We start from the raw sequence: 17,991 nt of genomic DNA on the forward strand, positions 1-17,991 counted from the left end.
AAAATGAATGAAATAATAAACCTACTACTGCTAATAACATGCCGCTCCCATGTCATTTTTGGGCTCAATAGGATACGGCGGGCATTCACTCTCGAAACAAGCACCTGACCTGATATGAGAAGTCCAATCGAAATTCACTTATCGCAGTAAAAAGAAATTACACATCCTTTTCGTATATAGTTATATACTTACATTACAGTACTAGAGAACAACAACAAGAAACCTTATCGAAGAGCCTCCTCTGGCTTCGCTGCTGTGTGGCTCTACTTCTCCGCCCAGAACTGACAACCCCATCTCTAATCCTCACGAGAGATATATACAAACAGAGAACCCCAAACAGATAGACAGATAGATAGATAGATAGATAGATAGATAGGAGAAACACAGAAGAAGAAGAATAAACCCTAAACCCCCTCTTCTTCAATGGATAATCCTGTTTCTCTATCTACTACTCAATTAAACCCCCCTTCTGAAGAAGAAGATGTAAAGGAAGAATCTTTATCACAATTGAAAAATACATCATCAGGTATATCTTCTTCTTCTTCTTCTGTTGCTGCTTTACCAATAAGAGCTCCTTCATCATTTGATTCTGATGTTGATAATAATCAAACTCGTATTAAAATCAATGGTACCAATACTAGTCTTAAAGTAGCAAATATTGGTTTTGTTGATAGTGATAGTGATATTGTTCTTTCTTCTTCTGATGATGAAGAAGAAGGTTTTCTGAGTGGAGAAGATGAATTTGGAATTACTTCTTCTGATAGAAATTTTCTTGCAGACCCAGATGAAAAAACCCTAGATATGCTACTGGGTACACAAAAGATTGTTCCTTTTGTAGCCCCACAGCCTGTTTTTGTTGGTTCTTCTTCTTCGTTGGTTGATGACAAGGTATTTGTTCCACCTAAAGCTTTGTTATCTGGTGATGACGATGAGGATGATGAGGGTTTTGTTAGTGGTTTAGATGAGGATGATGAAGGGTTATCCGATGTTTCTAATGTAGTGACTTCTGTTAAAATTCCTTCGGTTGAGTCATCGATGATACCAAAAGCATTGGTTTCTGGTGAAGACGATGTTGTTCCCGATAAGGTTGATTCTGAGGTTTCTAGTATTGCTATGGTTCCAAGTGTCATTGAGAAGACTAAGGTTGCTGAAGAGAATATCTCACCCGAGGTAGTGGTTTCGAGTTCTGTGGAAATGATTGTTCCTGTTGTCACTGAGGCAGCCCCTATAGAGTCCTCAGTGGTTATTACAGAAGATACATTGCTCAAAGACACTAAATCCGACGAAGTTGACGTTTCTCCACCCGAGGAGGAAGTGAAGGAATCTAAAGATGTGTTTGCAGTGGAGAAGAAAATCGATGTTCAGGAATTGGTTACCGAAACTAAAGATTCTCTAGAAGTGAGAGAAAATGGGGTTTCTGATGTACCGGCTCAAAGCAGTGTAGGAGCAGATAGTGGGGATAGTCAAAGCGGTGTTGAAGAGTTAGTAAAGTCTGTCTTTCCTGTAGAAGTTAAAGATATTAATGCATCAAATCCTGAGGATTCTAATGTTGAAACGAAACAGCCGATTCTGGTGGAGTTGGAAAAGACTGTTGATGTCGTGGAAGATGATAAAGTTTCTGAGCCTAAAATTGTCGAGATTTTGGTTGACAAAGATGTTAGTTTGGGTAGTCAATCCGAAAAAGCAGCAGTGGTTGTTGAAGAACTTGTTGAACCAAAGTTGGTCGAAGATACTGCTGGTGCAATTGCTGATGCTCCAAGTAGTCTAAAAAGTGGTATGTTTGAGCTGTTTTTCTTTTTTGTAACAAATTTTGTTGTTGAAACTTCAGAATTATGATGAAATAAAACTGATGCAGGAGAGAAGGAGAAAGATGATGATGTCGAAAAGATTGCTGAAGGCGTCCATGGAAGTGCTTCTATCGTTCCAGAGGAACTTGAGCCTGAGTTGGAAGCTGATTCACTAGCCAAGCCAGAGGAACGTGTAGTCGATGAAGGTACTTATGGAGTTGAATCTAAAGCCAGTGTCCTAGTAAATGGTTTGACTGAGACTCAGATTGTGGACTCTATCGTTGCACCTGTCGAGTCCGGTTCAGTTTCAGAGTTGAAGCATTTAGATAATGGTATTGGATCCGAGCCCAAAATTGTTGAGATTTTGGTTGACAAAGATGTTATGTCGGCTATTCAGTCTGAACCAGCAGCAGTGTTTGTTGAGAAACCTGTTGAACCAAAGTTGGTTGAAGATATTATCGTTGCAATTGCTGATGCTCAGAGTAGTCTAGAAAAAGGTAGTGTACAACAAAACTTTCAGTCACAAATAATTCTATTACTGAAACTCTAGAACAATAAAGTGACAAATGAAAACTGATGCAGGGGAAAAGGAAAAAGATGGTGACGACGAAAAGAGTGTCAGAGGCATCGATGAAATTGTTCCCAAGGTTCCTGAGGAACTTAAGCCCGAGGCTGAAACTGTTTTAGGAGCCAAGCTTGATGAGCGTGTGGTTGATGAAGCTGCTGCTGGAGTTGAATCTAAATCCGGAAATGGAGTAAATACTTCGACTGAGACTCAGATTGTGGACGCTATCCCTGTCACTGTGGAATTCAGCTCAGCTACAGAAGGGAAACATCTTAATAATGGTGTTGAATCCGAAGAAGCAGCAGTGGTTGTTGAAGAACCTGTTGCAATTGCCGATGCCCAAAGTAGTCTAGAAACAGGTAAAGTAGAACAAGATCTTCAGTTTGTAACAGATTTATTTGAAACTTTAGATCGACGCAGTGACAACTTAAAACTGATGCAGGAGAAAACAAGAAAGATGATGATGACGAGAAAAGTGCCGGAGGCACCGATGGAAGTGTTTCTAGGGTTCCAGAGGAACTTAAGTCTGAGCCTGAAGCTGGTGCAAGAGCCAAGCCGGATGAACATGTGCTCGATGACTCTAAAGCCGACGTTGGAGTAAATGGCTTGACTGAGACTCAGTCTGGCGATACCGTCACTGTACCTGCGCAACCTAAAGATAGAGCTGTTGAATTGGAAAATGCGATTTCAGGTGATACCGAATCAACTGAATCTGCAGTTCCGAGATCAGTTTTAGCATTAGATGGCAAGCAAGAAAGTGAAGATGAAGTAGAACCTGAACCAAATTTCACTGAAGAAGATGAAGATTCTGCTTCAGATGAGGGTAACGAAGGTATAATGTTTGATGGTTCTGAAACTGCTGAACAGATCATGAAGGAGTTGGAGAGAGCATCGGGTTCTCACTCAGGTGGGGATAATTCTCAGGACTCTTTTCAAAGAATTGATGGACAGATTGTTATGGATTCAGATGAAGAGGTGGATACTGACGAGGAGGGAGATGGGAAGGAGCTGTTTGATTCTGCTGCGTTGGCTGCTCTTCTCAAAGCAGCTACTGGTGCGGGATCAGATGGAGGGAATGTCACAATCACTGCACCAGATGGTTCTCGGCTATTCTCCATTGAACGTCCGGCTGGATTAGGTTCTTCTATGAGGTCTCTGAAACCTGCTCCCAGGACAACTCGTCCAAATCTTTTCTCCCCCTCAGATCTCACAGCTGGAGGAGAACCAGAGAACGAATTAAGTGAGGAAGAAAAGAAGAAGCTGGAGAAGATACAGCAAATAAGAGTGAAGTTCTTGAGGCTTGTTCAGAGATTAGGGCAATCTCCTGAAGAATCCATAGCTGCTCAGGTTCTGTACCGCCTGCTCCTTGCTGCAGGGAGGCAAACCAGTCAATCGTTTAGCCTTGATGCTGCTAGGAGGACTGCAGCAGAGCTTGAAGCTGAGGGCAAGGATGATCTAGATTTCTCATTGAACATCCTGGTTCTCGGGAAAACAGGGGTGGGTAAAAGTGCAACTATAAATTCCATATTTGGTGAAAAGAAGTCTCATATTGATCCATTTGAACCTGGTACTACTGAAGTTAAAGAGATTGTTGGAAAAGTAGATGGAGTTACAATCCGGGTCTATGACACACCAGGTCTAAGATCTTCTGTTATGGAACAAGCTTTCAATCAGAAGGTCTTAGCTTCTCTAAAGAAGTTGACCAAGAAAAACCCTCTGGATATTCTCCTCTACGTTGATCGATTGGATACCCAAACCAGAGATCTTAATGATATGCCATTATTGAGGTCAATTACTGCTACTCTTGGGTCGGCTATATGGAGGAGTGCCATTGTTACCCTGACCCATGCTGCTTCTGCACCACCAGATGGACCAAGTGGGCATCCCTTAAGTTACGACACGTTTGTTGGTCAACGATCCCATATTGTTCAGCAGTCAGTTGGTCAAGCTGTTGGAGATATACGTATGATGAATCCAAGCTTGATGAATCCTGTATCTCTCGTTGAAAATCACCCTTCATGTAGAACAAACAGAGAAGGTCAGCAAGTTCTTCCGAATGGGCAAACATGGAAACCTCAGTTATTACTTTTGTGTTACTCTATGAAGATTTTATCAGAGGCAAGTTCCTTATCCAAACCGCAAGACCCATTCGATCACCGTAAACTCTTTGGCTTCCGTGTGCGTGCTCCACCTCTGCCGTACTTGTTGTCCACAATGTTGCAGTCTCGGGCTCACCCCAAACTTGCATCCGACCAAGGTATTGACAATGGTGATTCTGATATTGAGTTGGGAGATATGTCAGACTCTGACCAAGAAGAGGAAGAGGACGAGTATGACCAGCTTCCACCATTTAAACCTTTGAGAAAATCTCAGATTGCCAAGCTCCGTAAGGAGCAGAGGAAAGCTTACTTTGATGAGTATGATTACCGGGTGAAGCTACTTCAGAAGAAACAGTTGAGAGAGGAGCTTAAAAGAATGCGGGAAATGAAGAAGGGAAAGGATACTCCTGTAGCAGAAGGAGGTTTTATGGGAGAAGATGCCGATCAAGAGAATGATGGTCCAGCAGCAGTGCCGGTTCCATTACCTGATATGGTTTTGCCACCTTCCTTCGATGGAGACAATCCGGCTTACAGATACCGATTTTTGGAGCCAACATCACAACTTTTGGCAAGGCCTGTTTTGGACAATCACGGATGGGATCATGATTGTGGATATGATGGAGTCAGCCTCGAACAAAGTCAAGCAATTATGAGTAAGTTTCCTGGAGTGGTTGCTGTTCAAATCACAAAGGACAAAAAAGAGTTCAACATCCATTTGGATTCATCAGTTGCTGCCAAGTACGGGGAAAGTGGATCAACCCTAGCAGGATTTGACATCCAAACTATAGGGAAGCAGCTTGGCTACATTGTCAGAGGGGAAACCAAGTTCAAAAACTTTAAGAAGAATAAAACAGCTGCTGGGGTAGCCATAACTTTTTTAGGTGAGACTGTGACAACGGGGCTCAAAGTTGAGGATCAGATTGCTATTGGAAAACGCCTTAGTTTGGTGGGAAGCACAGGAACTGTTCGGTCACAAGGTGAAGCAGCATATGGAGCAAACTTGGAAGTCCGCCTTAAGGAGAAGGACTTTCCAATTGGGCAAGACCAGTCAACTTTGGGTCTCTCCCTGATGAAGTGGAGAGGTGATCTTGCAGTTGGAGGTAACTTCCAGTCCCAAATTTCTGTTGGGCGGAGTTCAAAGGTGTCTGTACGTGTTGGTTTGAACAACAAGCTCAGTGGGCAAATCACAGTTAGAACAAGCAGCTCGGAACAGCTTCAGCTCGCTCTTGTGGGCCTACTTCCTATTGCAGTTTCTATCTACAAAACCATCTTTCCTGGTGCTGCTGGTGATACCTACTCAGCTTACTGATCTTATTCTCCCAGTTATATTATGACTGAAATTTTATCCATGGTTTAGGCAGAGTCGGTATTCTTTTTCATGTTATTTTCGAGAATATGTTTTATTTTGCATTAGATTGAGAAATCCTGCAGTTATTTTTTGCGAAGAAGAAATTGTTGCAAAATGTGAGAGGAGATCGTATCATGACAGTCTCAATAATGTTTCTGATGTTCAGTTGCCTTTGAATCAATTAATGAAGTTGTTTATTAAGTCGGTCTCTTTGAGTCCTATTTTTCCTAAATCGGACACCAAGTTTCTAATTCTCACTGCATAAGTGCAAAACTTGCTATTTTTCGTACGTTACTAGATTCCCTCTCTCAAGCCACTGCAGATTAGTAAGTTTTCTATTTTGGCGGCAAGAGGAGAAGGAGATTCTACAAGAGTAATAGAAGGAGTTCTTCAAATTCTAAATCTTCAAATCCAGACGTCAACAAGTAAGAATGATTGTATTAATACAGATTTATCTGTTGTTTTCTATATGTAGATAGATTAATGTCATGAAACACTCGTATTGAAAATTTCATAATTTCTGTCAGGTCATTAATGACCCTAGACGAGAAGTACAAGATAGCAAGGAGCAAATGGGAGGAATGCACTCAAGAGGATGAGTGTGGAATCTCCTTAAGATTCAGTCTGAACATATATGTTACGATGGTTTTGGGTGTCCGTAAGGATGCACATTGCACAAGTAAGTTTTTTATATCAAGTCTTGTATTCATATCTCCTACGATAATGATGATAAGTATGTTTTTGTTTATGCCTGATTCATTGTTGCCTAGGTGTTATGAAGGTGGTAAATGTGAATATGCTAACAGACTGTGGATGCTGAGTATGGATATATTTTGCTAATAGATGGTGGCTTGTCTAAATTTAGAGTTGTCGGTGAATATTTTATCGAAATTTGAAAGGTTATTAGGTGAATAGTTTTCGATATAGCTCGTCAGAACGGTTTCATACTAATGACAGGGTAAGGTGTAGTGTTTGTTTGAATGTTTTCCCTCGATGACTCTGTTTTGTTATTTGCTATGACATTTTCACAACTTAGTGTAGATGTGGTCAATTAGTGCTGTTAGGTGAATAGTTTTTGATATAACTCGTAAGAACGGTGTCAAAATAATGACATGGTAAGGAGTAGTTTTTGTTTGAATGTTTTCCCTCGGATGTCTCCATTTTTATTTGCTATCAGATTTTTACAACTTCGTGTAGATGTGGTCAATTAATGTGTCAGAATGATCAGGAGGAGTTGGCTGCTCTATGTACCCTTGAACGGTGCTGATATCTTTTTCCTAAAGTTATTCTATTACTTCTTGGATCAAAGAACTACTGATCTAAAGTCCTAATACTTTTATTTTTTGAACCTGTCCTATTGGGTAGGATTATTGATAGTGTTTAGTAGGTAAACATCACAAATATAATCTACCATTCTTGTACATATTCGAAGGACAAGCTAATTGTTGCGAGCCACAGGGAGCATGATTAGTGAAAAGGACTTTTAAATCCTTGGAACAAAGTTTAATAGGATGTTAACATTCCACATGTTTCTCAATCAACCCTTATTTTTTCTGTTGTTTTTGACTGGCTGAGGGTATGGATCAGCATATTGCAATGATAAAAAGCTAGAGAACGAGCCTATTATCTTGTCACACTGTATACCTCTTACTAGTACCGCTTCATGTTTTGACCTGAGTTATCTTAATCTCTGTATCACTACATCTGGATATTTATCATTTTTCTTCTTCAGCAGTCAAAAGAGTTGTTGGCTCTGCATGTCTTTTTTTGTAAGCTTTAGGGTTCACTGTACAACCTTCTTTTCTGGTGTTTCTTATGATTTACTTGTAAGGGTTTGTATTTTGACTCATTCTGTCGGGACCTTCAAAAGCTTCGAAATTGCCGACTTTGAAAAAAGAGGAACTGTACCCTGCTGACCTAAAACCAGCTTGGTATGTTAAAAACATAGTTAAGTTCAAGAATCTTGATGTAGAAACTTCTTGTTTCTAAGTTCAATCTAGAGTTATCTTCTATAGGAAACTAGGAGTTACAGAACTCGTACAGTGTTAGTGTTATGTTCTTAATCTTCTAATGTAGCCAATAAATTGGCATGACGTAAGTGCTGTAACTAAGAAATCAGGCTTAAAGTTAGAAGAGTTGCTCAATATCTTACCCGACCTTTGTTTCCGCTATGCCAACCGGGTAAATAAAGTTGTGGATAAATTTTAGCATGAGGTTTGGCTTATAAAGCCTTTTCATGTAAATTCAAGAAACAGATTCAGAGGGACAGATGCCGTTCAATCGTTTTCATACTGTCTCTTGTTGTTTCACTTATGTTGTGGGAACTGTTTAATTGACTTTGTGGACCTTAGATCTAGCTGCATCATAAGTAATAGTCTCATTGACATTCGGCACATGACTTATAGGAATGCTTCTCTGTTGGGGTGCCCCGTATAAACCATGAAGTTAGCAGATAGCTGATTCGATTTCTTACCTTTTTAACTGTTATCTGTAATGCTTTCCTTTTATAATGTGCAGCTCATCCAAGATCTCATCAATTGTGACGCCAGAGCAAAAGATCTACTGAGAAGGGTGAAGCTAGACTTTTTTATATGCTTCAGAACGCTTTTCCATGCATTGTTCTTTTCACATCTGGTTGGTTTTTTGTTCAAAATCGAGGTTTAACACCGTCCCTTAGTTTAATGGGGTTCCGATTAATGATTCTGTTTCATATTTGCAGTTTGTTAGTGTGACACGATCTGAACAAATTTGTTTTCATTTTCTGCAGAGCTACAATGTCACAGTGTGATGTTTCAGGAAGAGCCCTTTTCTCATTTCCTACGGGTTTATCTTTCAAATGTGCAAAGGCTACATTTGTTATCAGCTGGGCATTGACAATTCAGATCTACGGGAAATTCCGGTGATGATCCTGAAATCTGTCATGTGACCCAATATTTAAGGCCAAAGCTTGTTTGTTTGTCATAAAAATATGGACACAGAAAGATACCAAGGGGGGTACATCTCCAGCCAAATAGTAAGCTTCACAATTGGCATCTCTTTCTCTGTCTGGTAGTTCTCATAAAAATTTTTTTTGCTCGATTTGTATTTTTTGTTTCTTATTTGCTAGCTGTTGGTGTTTCTTTTGCTTTTACTATTCTGTTTATCTTTTTATCTCCAGTCCTGACTCCTGATTAAAGTGTAGCAGTTGCTAATATTATAAGCAAGGAATTATATTCAATCCAGTGCCTGCAACTACTTTTCAATCATTTCAGGAAAGCTTAAAAAGGACAATGAGGTACATGCAGATGAATGTTAATCCAGCTTAAAAAATTCAGATTTACGTACTTCTTTCACATGGTGTTTGTTTTTGGCTGACTCGGCATGAGTCAGATGTCAGACCGTTTATTTTTTATTTTGAGTTAGATCTGACTCGCGACATGACTTTGACATAACCCCTGATTCGGACCCGTTTGAGTCCGGTAATAAAATGCCCTTGGTTAATGGGAACAAGCCACTAACTCATATTTTTGAGTCAGATCTGATTCAAAGAACAAACATCTTGAGTCAGATCCAGATGAGTCATGTGACTTCGGTAAGATCCACATAAGTCAGATGCAAAATAAAATAAACAAAAACATGATGTCAGTCTTAAATATCTTATCATAATCATCTTGCATCAATGGAAAATTGTGGTTATAAAACTATAAAAGGTCTGATAATTAGATTACATACGTACCCCTGGCAAAAGAAAGAAAAAGTAAAGAACAAAAAAAGAACTCAACTTTCCAAGTACTGTCATATCAAAGGCACAGTAGCCTATACACTATATAGCTAGCTAGATCAAAGAAAGAAGTACTATTCAACTGGTAAGATAGAGATACCTGAGTATATATATAAAACAAAGAAATTTTTGTCGACGATGAATTGGTCTGTTGATGTTACTGTTTTGGATACAGAGTTGCAGAAGGCGCAATGGAGCAAGCCTTGCATCTACAAGCTACCGGAATCTATGACTACAAGTGTTGGTACTTCTCAAAATAACGATAGCATGAAGAAATCCGCTGCTTACCTTCCTCACACTGTCTCATTCGGGCCTTACCATCACGGCAAGAATGACCATTTGAAGAAGATGGATCCGCATAAGCACCGTGTCCTAGGTCATTTCCTGCGAAGATACAATGCGACACTCCAAACACTTACCGACTCGATCATCGCCACCAGCGGCATGCGGCAACAGGTGGATCGTGTTGAAGCATTATCTGTACTACAACGGCTAATGGATTCATACGAGTCCCTAGACGAAAAGTGGCTCCATGACCATGATGGCTTCTTGAAGCTGATGATATTTGATGGGTGTTTCATGCTTGAGATTTTGCAGTGGTTGTTGGTGTCCGACGGTGATAAAGCGGTACCAGCAGTCTCGGCTTTTACCGGCTCAGTTGATGAATGCTACTATGCTGACAATGACCCAATTTTCAGCCGTCACGGGAAGCTGTACTTCCTGTCTTACATAAGGAGAGACATGCTGATGCTTGAAAACCAACTCCCCATGCTGCTTCTTAAGACCCTGCTTGGCGCTGTTCTACCCACCAAACCCAAGGTCGTATGATCATAAATCATTTCTTTTTTCCTAGTAAATTAATATGCATGACATTCTCGTCTGATTATTTTAGCACTCGCTATCATATATTCCCTTCTTTTCAGGAAAAATGATACTTTCATTTCTTTTTTTCTTCAATTTGGTTTATTTTCAGGCAAAAAAGAATAAATAAAAGTATCGGTTTTCCTGAAATGTTCAGTTTGGCTTATTTTTAGGCAAAAATGAATAAATAGAAGTATCAGTTTTCCTGAAACGGAGGTAGTACTATATATTAGAGCTTATATTGAAAAATATAGTTTAACATGCATGAACCATGCAGGAGGATATCGAAGAGCATTTAAACATGATCATATTGAACTTCTGTAAAGGCAATTCAAGTCATAATATGCAAAAAATGGGTACCTGTTTGCACGTACTGGACCTCTATAGGAAGAGTCTTTTGACGCATCAAAACCAACCAGTAGGTGCCTCCTCTACCGTCAAAAATCAAAATTCCGGTAATCATAGCAAGGCGAAACGTCCCATGATGGCATGTACTACTAGAAGTGGCGAGGACATCGTAAGGTCAGCAATGAATCTTCATGAGTCCGGAATCAAGTTCAAGAAAAGTACTGAAACTTGCAACCTGACTGACATATGGTTCAAAGGTCACACGCTGAGACTCCCAGTAGTGGTCATCGATGACACCACAGAATCAACGTTACTTAACATGATGGCATTCGAGCGATTCCACGTAGGAGCAGGGAACGAGATCACGTCGTACGCATGTTTCATGGACAATATCATTGATTCCTCTGACGATGTTAAGCTCCTGAGGTCTAGTGGGGTGTTGCAAAATGCGATTGGAAGCGACAAGGCAGTGGCGAAGCTGTTTAACGAATTGACGAAGGACGTGACGCCAGACCCTGAGAGCTGGCTAGAGAAAGTAGTGCAGAAACAGCTGGATGAATACTGTAGGAATAAGTGGCATGAGTGGCGTGCTAACCTCAGCCACACCTACTTCAAGAACCCATGGGCTCTTCTCTCCCTGTTGGCTGCAGTCTTACTTTTGGCTCTCACCATATCTCAGACCTTCTATTCTATTTATGGTTATTACAAGCCCAAGGGGAACTAATAGATGCTACAGAATAATCAGATTATCATTGTTTGGATTGTTTTAGATGTACCAATGTGGATTCTAAGATCAAATCTTTTCTGAAGTGCATTGAAATTTGAAATCAAGAAAAATGATGCAAGTGGCTCAGAACAATTTGTAAAATATAGACAACAGGGTGTTTGTTTTTTGCTGACTTGGTATGAGAAGTCAGACCGTTTGTTTTTTAGTTTGAATCACATTTGATTTGCAACCTGTCTCGCACCTGTTTGAATCAGGGAAGAAAATTTCCCCGACTCATGGAACCAGGCCACTGACTCAAATATTTTTGAGTCAGATCTACCTCCAACTACAAAACAAACATATTGAGTCAGACAACTGAATCTGGTGATTTCAGTCAGATCCAAAATGATGTACAACCCATTCTTTTTCCTACTATTACATTGGGAAAGAATTCACTTGACAAGTTGTGTATTTGAAGATCATCAAACCAGTAAAGAATATTGCAAATTCACAATTTGAGGCAACACAGAAGAGGGGGCTGTTCTTATACATGACAGTTTTTTTCTTCCTTTTCACAAATTGGCTTACTGCAAAGGGTACATTATTAGCAGTTGGGCATTGACAATTCAGATCGACAGAAAATTCTACTGATCTTTTCTTCTTCCAGAAAAGGATGTAGTTTCCATCAGAAGCTCTCAATATGGAAAAACAGAACACCCTGTATCTCACCTCAACACATTGACCCAAATGGTTCTTGGTTTTGTGCTTTTTGAAGTTGTTGAAGATTTTTTTTACAGAAGGCCGCACAAGCGAGGTCGTGAACAGAACTGCCTTCCATTGGCTTTCACGACTGCTGTAGCACCAGCTGCCAACCCGGCCCAGATTATTGTAGTCACACAATGTTGAACATTTCTCCCCACTACGATACACCAGGAATTCAGATTTGGCAGCTGTAACTGACTAGGAAAAGCAGAAAAGAAGAAGAGTGGGAAGCCTGACCTTGGTTAAACGTGAGTGATGTCACTGTAATGCCCCCAATTAGTAGAGCTGATGCAACTGGGAGATACTGCGGTTTTAAAGAGAATGATGAAAAACATGAAGAATTAATACCATTTCCAAAACAAATGTAGAATTAGGAGTTCCACCAGCCCCATAAATTTCCCAAAACTACCATGTATTCCGGGTCAAGGTCAAGTCAAGACCCCCAAACTACAGATGGGGTTTCTGCTTAGCTCTTGCAGACACTCTCTACTACACCTGAAGTGCCCATATGACCATACAAAACTAAAAGCTATCCATGGTAAAATTTGCAGGTAAATAAGAAAGTAGTATCTGGTGAATTGGGATACCCGGAGTGAAAGCTTCTAGTGAAACTAAGCTATTCCAGTTGACAGGATAATCAACTAACCTGACGAATATACAGTATTCACGTGATATGATGATAGAATATACTGCAGGTCTACAGATTCTAGTAGTTAAACCGTTCCAACTTATCCAAAAGTAGATCTTGTATTGCTTACCGAAAACGATTCAAAACCATTCAGTTGGAATGGTGAAGGACTATTCTTTACGACAGTATAGCGGCCACTGATTAGATCCATAGCATCCTGCAAGACATGGAATTCCCGAAAAGTTTAAGCACAAAAAGATGTAGACTTGTAGTCTTCTGTCCCTACTAATTGTACACCGGGATTCATGTTGCCAGGCCTAGGTATAGAAAGGAGGTTAAATGTGTATATCTACTTTCCTATTGGTAGGAAGAGATAATAGGATCATGCCTGCTTGATGCCGTCGTGAAAATTATTCAAATAATAACGTGAAAGCGCACTCATTCCATCCTTGATCAGTCCCACCAGAGTCTGTTTTCCAAACCTGCAGAAGTCAATCATAATTACTAATTAGTAATTATAAATATAGCATGAGTTGACATGTAGTAAAAAAAAAGAATGTTCAATGGGATACAGGTCGATAAATAGCTTGTCATTACAAGTTACCTGACAAGATCACGTTTCAGTGCATTAGTTCCACAGTACTCCAGGCTTATCTCATCCCCTTGCTCAACCCATACTACCGCACATGAGAAAGAGGTCAGCACTGGAGTTGCTCTTCCAACTTGTAATAATAGGTATTATAAAAAACCTGAATTTGCCAAAAGTTCCTTACATATCTTAAACATTTCATATATTTCATCAGATGTGGATATGCACTCAGAGGAAGAAAGTGCTCCCATCCGGTGGAGTTGTGAATTTAAGGATTTTCTCGCTAGGAAACTCTGTCAAAGAAAGGAAGACATGTATATATTAATAAACTATGCTTTGTTAAAGAAGATGCACCATAGGCCAAATCTATATTGGGTAAAGAAAGGGGCAAAGAGCCCTCCCATTTTTCCTTCTCGCTAACTGGTATTAAATTAGCATTAATGGTGAAGCAAGTAACAATCAACTCTGTCCTTCGGATATTTCATGTTTCCACTACTCGAATCATGCATCCACGATCCGTAATAGCAGTTATAAAACTCATATTAGAAACTGCCCCACTTGATAATTTAAATCACAGTGGACGTGAGCCGTAAGGCACAGTAACAAACATGCACTACATAGACTAAGGGTGTCTGCAAACCTGAGTGACGTTCGTTCTGTCGAGGCAATCGATACAGTTAGCTCTAGCAACTCCTTTCTGCTCTGCTATTATTTGTCCTTCAGAGTCGACGAGAAAATATCTGCTCAGCTGGAACAGTAACAAATTAAAAAGTATTACTGAATAACCAGGAAATAAGTATCCTAGAACAAAGGTTTTGACATGTAACATCATCCAATTTTTTTTATTACCCTTGCTTTTCAATGTCCTCGGAGATTTGATCATACAGAAGTTCAATGTTATCCAGATTTGAGTTCCCACAATGGTGGTGGAAATCAAAAGACACGTATCTGAAAAGCAGAGAAATATACTAAGTTAGAAGCACAGTAAACTTCATGGACAACATATCATTTACTTCAGAGTTCAGATTTAAAGAGTAAGGTGGTGATTAATTTCTCAATGCAAGATAAATCTTTGTGAAGCTGTATCACAGCGTAATTATTTCATCAGCAAATGCCGCACTCAAATTGAGAAGAGCGAAAAGAGAATCACCTGATATGCGGAAGTTTTTGCATTTCACTAGCAAATGCCGCACTTAGTTGACCTTCATCACCACGCTATGGTAATAAGTCAAATGATGGGAAAAAAGTAGGTAAATAAAACATATGAAAAATATAAAAAAAAAATACCGGGTTCTTAAAACTGAAGCACAACTTTGATTCACACACAAAAAGAAATTATATGAACCATTGAATAAATCACTCAAAATAAATATAGAATTCAAAGGAAGTGAAGAGAAGCTCAGCGATGAAATATCTTACTTTATCAGTCAAGTCCAGCACCACTACATCTCCGTATCTTTGCTTAAGGTCGTTAAAGTGGCGTTCCACTGCTTTTGGCTGGAAAGATGTATGTTTAAGCATTAGAGCTTATCAATAAAAAAAATCAAATGAAATATCTGATTCAAATGATTACTTACTGTTTCTTCATGACTAATAATTTTAATTCGTGGTTTGTAGCTCAAATCAACAATTTGCTCCCAAAGAAGTGGTATCGAACCTCGTACCTGAGAAACAGATACCAGACCAAGATCACTTTCAAAGAAATGTGTTGGATTTGCCTACGAAACAACACAGCAGGTCTGATTCTTATGATGTCATAAGGTTCCATTGGTTTCTCTTGGACAACTGCAAGTTTCCATCTTTGAAAACAGAAAAGGGATGGAAACTTGATAAGAGATTTCTAGCTATTCTTACAATTACAGCAGCAACTGAATCCCTAACGAGTGCAATGTGAAACATAAAAATAACTGAATCGTGTAGTAAGGATTTGTTAGTGCAGAACGACATAGCTATACCTGCAAAATTGATGCCGTAAAACCCCCAAACTCCAATAATTGCTCAGTCTCGATAAAGTTAGCAGTATCACCTTCAAAGTTGGCTCCTCTTCTCCACATTCTTGTTCCTAGTGAAATTATCATTACAGCATTAGAAGCAATAACGTCATGGAAACAACTGTTTCAAGTAATAGATGCATTTTGTAATACCTAGACGACGTGTGCACCTCCTAGAGATTAAGGTAATTCTGGCAGGAGAATCTTTCAGCGTGAACTGTGATGTCTGAAAACCTATTCCTCAGTTAAGCGAGAACAAAATAAATGATTTGTATCTTTTATGTCTCGGCTAGCTTCACAAGTTTGACCGGAGCATGAAAAGAAGTAAAAGAACTCCAAAGTAAAAGAAAATGGAAATTCAGGAAAGAAATGTCCGGGAGAGCATAAAAATCACAAGTTTTAGGATACTGCCTTGTACCAAAGGAATGACGAATGTATCAAGCTGCAATCAAATGTAAGTAAATGTGCTTTAGAAATGATAAAAACAACCCAGTGGACTATTGTCAGATATTATATATAAAATGTTATACTAAAGAATAGAATATACGAACCTTACACTCGATAAGATCTTCCAACAAACTTCTGTTCCAGACAAAGCGAGGGTCAGCCTGAAAGGAAACAATAATACTAAACCTCAAGCGTTAACCGAAAATTCATCTAGATTAATCTCATTAGACGGAAACCACACCTGCTTCCAAAGGGGTTTCCTTATCCTCTCTTTGGCCAACTTGAATGTTCTTTGTAAGCTGCCCAAGATACAACAGATGGACATCAGTTTGGTATACAACCAGACAGACACTTAAGTTCACAAGTCACTTTACAATGCGGCATTACACAAGGACTTACTTCAAAGTTAAATCTGTTTCATATGAATAATACAACCCGGGAGTTGATTCGACCGTTCTTAACAAACTCATAAAGTAAGCCTCATCCTTTTTCTGCACAAACATTTATTCAGATGACTTTCAAGACAACTTTTACAAATAAAATTTAATCTTTCAATTTCTCAAAGAACTTACTTCTTGATAGGATGAATAACTTAAACTCCCATTGCAAGCCATAAACTTCATAGACATTACTCGGAAAATCGTGAATCCGAGATACGTTCCAACCTCCTTTCTTGAAGTTATTACAAGTAAATAAGTACCTAACACCATCCCAAAACAAAAAAAAAAAACTCAAATTCTTCAATAACAAATTCATAACAAAGCTATCATTTTTACAGCAACCCCAGCATCGAAAAAATTACCTGCAAGCAGTCTAATCGTTCCAACAACTCCATAAATTGTAGAAACTTTGGTAGGATTCGCATCACAAGTATCCCCTGAATAACCATTAACAGACATTTTCACTAAGGTGGGCACTTCAATAATTGTTCTATCCTTCAAAAAATCCTAAGCATTTAATCAAATCAATAATGAATAAAAATGGGCTAACCGGGTTGAATGATTCCATCAGAGCGATCGACAGAGAAGGTTTGTTGCTGTTGAGATGAATTATCAACAGATCTAATCAAATATTTGTCTGGAAATTCTTGCAATTCCATTTGATCACAAAGCTTGAATCTTTCTTCTTGTTTTGCTGCCATAATGACTTGATTTTCATTCATAATGTTGAAATTTGTATGCTTGAAAAAGAATATCAGCTTCTGGCTGTCTTTCTGAACAACTGCTAGTCAGCCTGCAAATTTTCTTAAGAATAATGGTCTTCTCCCACAATAAACTGATAATAATAAAGTTAAGAATATTAGTATTTTAATACAAAAAGAAAAAATGTTATAGAATTATTAGATAGATTTCGTTGATTTTCTGATTAACTAATTTTACAGATGAAGAAGAAGATAAACACAAGGTAGTTGATGATGCTGATCTGTGTCATTATTACTAGGTGAAATATCTAAATATGACATAGGAAAAACAGAATTAAAAAAAAAAAAAAACTGCACCAGCCGGGAATCGAACCCGGGTCTGTACCGTGGCAGGGTACTATTCTAACACTAGACCACTGGTGCTTACGGTGATTCTCACCCCAGCCAAATTTACATAGCTAAGTAGTGTTTGACTGTCCTCCCAAAGATCAAAGTTTTTTTTTGTTTGTTTGAAGCAAAAGATCAAAGTTAATTGTCGCGTGCACATTGAGTAGAATGCTGAATGTGCATATCTAACAACGTGTTCGTTTTTTCCTCTACCTAGAGGCAACACTATCTTCTTCTATCTGGTGAGGGGCTCCATTTATATTGGTGTTTGTTTATTCCACTACCTCTAAAATAGCATCTAATTCGTGCTATTTTTGGTACTTAATCTCTATCTTATATTGAAATGTCAAGTCTATCCTCAAACTAATATAGGTTTCTAAATTTTGTCCACAATCAGAAATGTTTCCTCCAGCTCTTTCGTTTTCAGCGTCTTCCCTAGAAATTTCTTTCAGTCTCCGATAAGTGTAGCAGAAAGCTTTCATTGATCTCTCTTATATATGTAAGATATCTGTTTATGTTCTATTCTTCACTTCGTTCCGGTGAACTATCTTCATATTTTTAATTTTATGAAT

At 38.9% G+C, this 17,991-nt stretch overlaps 3 protein-coding genes and 1 non-coding gene across 7 annotated transcripts; 2 read left to right on the top strand and 2 right to left on the bottom strand.

Annotated features, from left to right (window-relative positions):
• Positions 1–223: 223 nt before the first annotated feature.
• Positions 224–6,007, top strand: LOC113322591 (translocase of chloroplast 159, chloroplastic-like). 2 transcript variants are annotated; one of them, XM_026570717.1, is made up of 5 exons: positions 224–526; positions 779–1,774; positions 1,856–2,284; positions 2,370–2,711; positions 2,795–6,007. In XM_026570717.1, exons 1-5 carry the CDS (start codon positions 424–426, stop codon positions 5,758–5,760), a joined length of 4,836 nt encoding a protein of 1,611 aa, XP_026426502.1. In that variant the 5' UTR covers positions 224–423; the 3' UTR covers positions 5,761–6,007. The 2 variants fall into 2 exon arrangements, with proteins under 2 accessions (XP_026426502.1, XP_026426501.1); XM_026570716.1 differs by having other exon boundaries at positions 224–1,774.
• Positions 6,008–6,114: 107 nt separating this feature from the next.
• On the top strand, positions 6,115–11,824 carry LOC113322593 (UPF0481 protein At3g47200-like). Of its 2 annotated transcripts, XM_026570721.1 has the most exons (6): positions 6,115–6,224; positions 6,327–6,478; positions 8,317–8,457; positions 8,567–9,073; positions 9,735–10,378; positions 10,698–11,824. In XM_026570721.1, exons 5-6 carry the CDS (start codon positions 9,788–9,790, stop codon positions 11,490–11,492), a joined length of 1,386 nt encoding a protein of 461 aa, XP_026426506.1. In that variant the 5' UTR covers positions 6,115–6,224; positions 6,327–6,478; positions 8,317–8,457; positions 8,567–9,073; positions 9,735–9,787; the 3' UTR covers positions 11,493–11,824. The 2 variants fall into 2 exon arrangements, with proteins under 2 accessions (XP_026426506.1, XP_026426505.1); XM_026570720.1 differs by lacking the exons at positions 6,115–6,224; positions 6,327–6,478; positions 8,317–8,457; positions 8,567–9,073 and having other exon boundaries at positions 9,681–10,378.
• Positions 11,825–11,881: 57 nt separating this feature from the next.
• Positions 11,882–17,299, bottom strand: LOC113322592 (phosphoinositide phosphatase SAC8-like). Of its 2 annotated transcripts, XM_026570719.1 has the most exons (20): positions 16,882–17,299; positions 16,694–16,768; positions 16,464–16,591; positions 16,291–16,382; positions 16,133–16,190; positions 15,996–16,052; positions 15,853–15,886; positions 15,598–15,678; positions 15,409–15,515; positions 15,031–15,117; positions 14,873–14,950; positions 14,604–14,668; positions 14,303–14,401; positions 14,094–14,193; positions 13,638–13,746; positions 13,469–13,541; positions 13,253–13,346; positions 12,995–13,081; positions 12,474–12,540; positions 11,882–12,393 (listed from the first exon to the last, which is right to left on the bottom strand). In XM_026570719.1, exons 1-20 carry the CDS (start codon positions 17,051–17,053, stop codon positions 12,266–12,268), a joined length of 1,791 nt encoding a protein of 596 aa, XP_026426504.1. In that variant the 5' UTR covers positions 17,054–17,299; the 3' UTR covers positions 11,882–12,265. The 2 variants fall into 2 exon arrangements, 1 of the variants encoding a protein (XP_026426504.1); XR_003347237.1 differs by lacking the exons at positions 11,882–12,393; positions 12,474–12,540; positions 12,995–13,081; positions 13,253–13,346 and having other exon boundaries at positions 14,094–14,201.
• An 85-nt stretch (positions 17,300–17,384) lies between these two features.
• Positions 17,385–17,455, bottom strand: TRNAG-GCC. Its single transcript has one exon. It is a non-coding gene; the product is annotated as a tRNA-Gly (tRNA).
• Between the last annotated feature and the right edge of the window lie 536 nt (positions 17,456–17,991).

This window comes from Papaver somniferum, chromosome 11, assembly GCF_003573695.1.
Source record: "Papaver somniferum cultivar HN1 chromosome 11, ASM357369v1, whole genome shotgun sequence".
Lineage (NCBI taxonomy): Eukaryota > Viridiplantae > Streptophyta > Magnoliopsida > Ranunculales > Papaveraceae > Papaver > Papaver somniferum.

Excerpts from the sequence above, each read along its gene's own strand:
- LOC113322593 (XM_026570720.1), top strand. The coding sequence starts at position 9,698 with ATGAATTGGTCTGTTGATGTTACTGTTTTGGATACAGAGTTGCAGAAG. Across the intron at positions 10,379-10,697 it reads TTCTACCCACCAAACCCAAG|GAGGATATCGAAGAGCATTT; the intron begins GTCGTATGATCA and ends TGAACCATGCAG.
- LOC113322591 (XM_026570716.1), top strand. The coding sequence starts at position 424 with ATGGATAATCCTGTTTCTCTATCTACTACTCAATTAAACCCCCCTTCT. Across the intron at positions 1,775-1,855 it reads TCCAAGTAGTCTAAAAAGTG|GAGAGAAGGAGAAAGATGAT; the intron begins GTATGTTTGAGC and ends AAACTGATGCAG. Across the intron at positions 2,712-2,794 it reads CCAAAGTAGTCTAGAAACAG|GAGAAAACAAGAAAGATGAT; the intron begins GTAAAGTAGAAC and ends AAACTGATGCAG.
- LOC113322592 (XM_026570719.1), bottom strand. The coding sequence starts at position 17,053 with ATGAATGAAAATCAAGTCATTATGGCAGCAAAACAAGAAGAAAGATTC. Across the intron at positions 16,053-16,132 it reads GGAAACCCCTTTGGAAGCAG|GCTGACCCTCGCTTTGTCTG; the intron begins GTGTGGTTTCCG and ends GTTTCCTTTCAG. Across the intron at positions 13,542-13,637 it reads ATATGAAATGTTTAAGATAT|TATGGGTTGAGCAAGGGGAT; the intron begins GTAAGGAACTTT and ends CATGTGCGGTAG.